The following is a 6,096-nucleotide window of genomic DNA, read 5'->3' on the forward strand; positions in this document are numbered from 1 at the left end:
ATCAGAGCTACATTAAATAGCTAAGATAGAGGGGGAGATTTCCTTGAATACGTTCAGTGTCTGCTGCTGGGCTTTTTGCTTTTGGCCATGCTTGCTTCTGTAGGAGGCACCCACGAACACCTTCTTTTACTCGCCTAGACTCCATTCATAGAAGCAAACTTCTTTTGCATGGTTCAGCAGTATTGCTAATCCTCACAGCATTGTGAAGAAGGAACCAGCATGCCTCCTGAAAAACGTAATTTTGGCTACTCATTCCATTCTTTCCTCATTCTTTGTTTCTCTGCCAAAAACTTGTGACCATAGCTGAGGTTGGGAATGTAAGTTCACTAGTAGAGTGAAAGCTTTGTCCAAATGTTTAATTCCATTTTATCATACATGGGTAGAATGTTTGTCTGCAAAATTGACACTGTTGCAGATTAGTTGGTAGGCCTTAAAACCATGTCTGCCTTTGTTTATGAATAAGACCCAGTGGGACAAACCTTAAGAGACCAAGCCCCTCTTTTTCCTGATCAGAAAATGGACATCAGTTTTTGGAGTACTAATTCTTAACTGCATCACTCTCCTCATGCTGTGCATTCTGTTTGCTGGGGACCACATTGTGAGGCAAAGAGGTCAACATGTTAAAAGTTATAAAATTCTTCATCCACTCTTAAGTTGACTTGATTTAGTGCCAGAATATCAGAACCCATCTCTCTCTTCAAACATACAAGGGCTGAATGGCATTACTTTAATTCAAATGAGCTCCATAGTCCTGAAGCACTTCCCAGTTCCCTTACAATCCCCAACAATGGCTTTTTCTCTGTGCTGTAGTCGAGGATATGCTTTCGCTGCTTGAAAACCAATTCAGAGAGATTAGGAGGCGCTCCTTTCCACAGGCCATTCACCTCCTAAATGACAGAGCCACAATGAAATTTAGTTAATTCACTTATATGAAGTTACTTTTTACATGTTTTTATCTTTAATATAATCCATACTATTGTTATAATTTAACATTGATTTTTATTGATATTTATACAGTCCTGTATTGTCCCTTGTGTTCTACATAACGCTCAGTCTGAGTTCGGCAACTAAGCATTTAACTACATATTGTACTGTGTGTATAATTGTACATTATAATTTATTTTTTTTTTTATACATGATGATACAAAGCAAAAGTAGATTGAACTGGCAGTGTCCCATGTACTGTGTGTATAATCCATCCATTTTCTAACCCGCTGAATCCGAATAGGGTCACGGGGGTCTGCTGGAGCCAATCCCAGCCAACACAGGGCACAAGGCAGGAACCAATCCTGGGCAGGGTGCCAACCCACCGCAGGACACACACAAACACACCCACACACCAAGCACACACTAGGGCCAATTTAGAATCACCAATCCACCTAACCGGCATGTCTTTGGAGTGTGGGAGGAAACCGGAGCGCCCGGAGGAAACCCACGCAGACACGGGAGAACATGCAAACTCCACGCAGGGAGGACCCGGGAAGCGAACCCGGGTCTCCTAACTGCGAGGCAGCAGCGCTACCACTGCGCCACCGTGCCGCCCGTGTGTATAATTGTACATTATAATTTATTTTTTTATACATGATGATACAAAGCAAAAGTAGATTGAACTGGCAGTGTCCCAAGAGTAACTGAGTGAACCTTACAGTTACATTCTCTTGAATTGTTTTATATTGTACTTCTAGTCTGTGTTCTTTCAAAGAATTGTTACAAAAACAGAGAGAGCATCTGTTGCATCTTTGACAGTTTTGATATAAAAAGACAGTGCAACACAATTTGTAATTTGCTATACCCTGCATAGCTATGCTCTTAATTATACACTTAAATGTATTGTTGGTTAAACTCCTTTCTATTTATAATCATACAAGTTATAAGTCCGAAGGGAAATTTCAGTGATAAGAAGCAAAAGTAGGTCTAAGTAATTCTCAAGTATGCTTTGTGTAATTTGTGTCTGACTACCCTCTTTATAAATCTGTGATTTTTAAGCATGCAATATTTCTTTTACCTTTTTTTTTTTGTCCCCCCCACGTTTAGAAGTGAACTTATGGAAAGCAATAAGAAGGAAATGGCAAAACCTCAATCAAGGGGCAGAGATCAGAAGATATCAGAGAGCAAACAAGAAACTGCTGAGTCTCCTAGCAAAAGCAGAGAGAGGGAAAAGCGAGTCCGGTCACGGAAATCTAGAAGCAGAGACAAGGAAACAAGGAAGACGACAGATAAAGAAGAAAAACATGATAAACACAAATCTAAAAAGAGGGGTGATTCAAGAAGTCGGAGTAAAAGCAAAGAAAAGAGACCAAAGTCAAGAAGTAAAGAGAGGGAACAAAAACGTGGTAAAGGAGATGAGAAGAGGGGACGGTCTAGGAGCAGAGAGAAAAATCCAGCTAAAGGAAAAGAGAGAGAGAAAAACAGCGAGAGTAGCACAAAAGAAAAAGAAAGAGAAAGGAGTAAGAGTAAAGACCGAACAAAACGTGCAAGATCTGCAAGCAAAGAGAAAAATGAAAGTAAAAATAAAGACAGAGAGAAGCGGGCAAAATCAAGAAGCAGGGAGAGAGGAGACAACAAAGACAAGGTTGGTCGAGCAAGCAGTAGAAACCGAGAGAGGGGAAAACGAGGTGACTCGGGGAGCAAGGACCGAGACGACAGCAAAAGCAAAAACCACCAGCGGCATCGGGATAAAGATTCAAAGAGGGGTCGGTCTCGGAGTAGGGAGAGAAGGCAGAGTCCACAAAAAAGTAAAAGCCGAGACTCCAGAAGGCATGACAGACAAAAAAGTACAGAGCGAGAAAGAAGCCAGAGCCGTGAGAAAGATAAGAACCCAAATAAAGAGAGTTCTCATCATAAAAAGAACCGACACAATGAAGAGACATCTCGGAAAAAGAGAGCAGACAGTAGTAGCAGTTCTGATAGTGAAGATGAAAGGAAGTCAAAAAACAAGGGGAACAGAAGGAGCCGAAGTGCAAGCTTAAAGAAAAACGAGAGTAGCAAAGATAGGGAATCATCTCTCCATAACAGTCTGGAAAAAGAGAAGAAAAAGTCATCCAGTGAGGAGAGAAATCAAAAATCCAAAAGCCAAGAGAGAGAGAGGAATCACAATAAAGAGAAACGCAGAGAGTCCAGCCACAATACGGATGAAAGCGAATAAAGAACTGCATTTTACAGACCTGGGCTGCCAAGAGGGTTGGAGGCACTATGGAGAAATGTCCCTTTTTATACACTTCAGTTGGCTCTTTGACAATCTGCAGCCTGGAATCTTTGTACTACTGAGGTTTTAATAAATTTCTAAAGTGATATGGAAATGGTTTTAGTCTTTTGGTATGGTTCCATAGTTTGGATTTAGCTTTACATGGTTGTAAATTGCATTTTGATTTGAAAATGTACCGAAAAACTGTTACTGAAGAGCCATTTGTTTTGGGTTTTGGGGAAAGTACAGGATTTTTGTGGGAAAGGGGAAGAAATTTAAAATACATGATTCTCCAGTTAACGTGCCTTTGTGTATTATGGGGGGAGGTGCAAATTTTAAATGTTGTAAATACTGTAGGGGGGAACTGATAGACCAGAGCTGTTGAACTCGCCCACACTTTCATATTCTTACTTTCTGCTCAAATATGTTGGATGCAGGATATGATTTTTTTTTTTTTCTTTGGAGTTTCATTGTTTGCAGATTTTCTTTATTTTTTTTCCCCTACTATGCATGATACTATGCTGCTTTTGTGTTTTCTTTTTATAATGGGCGTTTAGTCAGAGCCATGTGTAATACATGTGTGTACTTTAGCATGACTAAGTCAAAAGCATCACTTTTATTATCCGCAAAAAATGTTCTGGAAATCATTTTTAAAAGACCAACGCAAACTGGGTTTGAGGGGGAAAAAATGCAGTGGACAGGGTCAAAGGAGATAAGTAGTATAAATAATGATTGTACTTTTTATTTTTATTTTTTTTGTGGTGTTCAGGATATGCCCCCAAATCCATTTATTCCATTGATGTTATTAGACTTTAACTACAGAAATGACTGTGAGATGCTAGGAATCGTAAACATGTCTTTTGTTTGAAGAGCTTTAAAAATGATATGCATATTTTGGGTGAGGTGTCTGTGGGAAAATTTGTATATTCTTGTTTTTAAAAGAAAATGGAAGCTCTGTATCTTGTTTTCTTTATAGTTCATTGCTGTCAAGGATGAATGGGGAGGGATGTGAGCCCAATCCTGTGTGGGCTTTTTTCCCCAGTGTATTTAAACTGGTTGTCTCTTTAGTTTTTGGTAATTGTTAATATTTTGATTTAGGCTGTAAGCATCTGGTCTCTGGCATTTTAGGACTATCAAGCCTGATTTCTTGTCCGTATGACATCACCCCCTTTTTCCTTCTCTCTTTTTCCTCTTCCACAAATGTTATATACCATTGATGTTTTATGCAGACCTTTCCTTTTGATACATTTCCATTCCAGATGTGCAGAATAATGTCTTTGAGCCTTGGATTTAGCAAGGACATGTCCTCTTGTTTCCTTCCCATCCTTTTTTCATAACAGACCGTACTCTTCTGAATAAAGAAATCTTTCCATGTAATTTAGATGTGTATTGCTTCTAAAAACTAGTGTGTTTCCTGACTCTGTGTGTGTACGTGTTCTATTTATATTTTGGGTTTACTAAGTCTTTCTGTTTACAGTGCACTGCCCAGAAAAATGAAGGAAACTCCTATTCATCACAGTCTGTAACATCAAGTCAATTAGGCTTCAGGGATATGAATCTGTCCAGTTAGGAAACATAAGCAATTATGAATCATCTTCATCTGCTTTGGTGCAAATGAAAGAGACAGCAGCAAGACAACTCCAAAAAGGGAAGGGGTTTGCAGGTGTTGGCCACAGACAATTACTCTCTCCTTGTCCTTCCTGACTGATTTTTATCTACTTTTGTGTTTTGTTAGTGTCCTTGTCACTACTGGCAGCATGAAGTGGTACCTGCAGCCTGTTCAGGTTGCAGAGGTAGTCCAGCTCCTTCAGGATGGCACATTCATACATGCTGACGCAAGGTGGTTTGTTTCGTCTCCCAGCACATTCTCTAGAGCATAGATGCGGTACCAGGAGATGGGCTTGTTATACAAGGAGAGCTGGACAGGGCCATAGAAGGGCATCAGCCCAGCAGGAGGTCTCGTTTCTGCTTCTTTGTGTGAGGAGGATCACTGCCAAAGCCCTAACCTCCATGTGGCTACTGCTGGAAACTGACTCCACAAGGTTGGCATGCAGGCCTGACGTCCTTTAGTGGAACCTGTTCTCACAGTCCATCACCATGCAGCCTGATTAGTATTTGCAAGAGAATACTACAATGGGCAGATCCACCACTGGTGCTCTGTTCTCACAGATGAACGCATGTTTATACTGAGCACATGTGACAGATGTGTAAGAGTCTGGAGACGCCATCCAACATGGGTGGTTTGGCGGTTGACCAATGATTGTCTTAGGAGGTCACTTGGACCTCCTTGTGCTAAGCAACGGTATCCTAACTGCTTTTAGGTACTAGGACGAAATCCTCTGAGCTATTGTCCGATGTTATGCTGGTGTAGTGGGCCCTGGATTCCTCCTGGTGTCAGACAATGCCAGGCCTCATGTGGCCATAGTGTTTCCTGGGTGAATAAGGCATTGGTGCCATTGACTGGCCTGCGTGTTCCCCGGACCTGAATCCAATTGAGAACCTTTCACACGTTGGGTATTGGTGCATCCAACATCGCCAAATAGCAACACAGACTATCCAGGAGCTCACTGATGCCCTGATCCAGGTCTGGGAGGAAATCCCCCAGGAAGCCATCGTCTGTTTCATCAGGAGCATGCCCAGATGTTGTCAGAGTGCATATGGGCTGTACCCACTACTGATTCATCTTATGAGTTACTGTGATTTTGCTTTCTATTGACTGTTGATGCATCAATTTATTCTAAACAAGTATTACTCAGTAAAGATTTTCAACTTGAATATTTCATCAAGAATCCAATGTGTGATATAAGTATTCCCATCATTTTTTTGAGCAGTGTATTAAATCCTTTGATTGGCAGCAAAAAAATGAACGTCCTAATGTTAAATTCTCTTGTATTAGATTTTTAAGATGCATT

General features: G+C 40.8%; 1 protein-coding gene across 5 annotated transcripts in view; it reads left to right on the forward strand.

Annotated features, from left to right (window-relative positions):
* The window catches only part of ppig (peptidylprolyl isomerase G (cyclophilin G)), a 44,560-nt gene extending 39,999 nt beyond the window's left edge, over positions 1 to 4,561 (forward strand). For all 5 annotated transcript variants that reach the window (XM_039757579.1, XM_039757580.1, XM_039757578.1 and 2 more), the window contains one exon: positions 2,035 to 4,561. In XM_039757579.1, the coding sequence (XP_039613513.1) occupies positions 2,035 to 3,145 (1,111 nt within the window). In that variant the 3' untranslated portion in view covers positions 3,146 to 4,561. The remainder of the gene's footprint in view (positions 1 to 2,034) is intronic.
* Positions 4,562 to 6,096: the final 1,535 nt, after the last annotated feature.

The sequence above is a fragment of the Polypterus senegalus genome, chromosome 6 (assembly GCF_016835505.1).
Source record: "Polypterus senegalus isolate Bchr_013 chromosome 6, ASM1683550v1, whole genome shotgun sequence".
NCBI classification, from domain to species: domain Eukaryota; kingdom Metazoa; phylum Chordata; class Cladistia; order Polypteriformes; family Polypteridae; genus Polypterus; species Polypterus senegalus.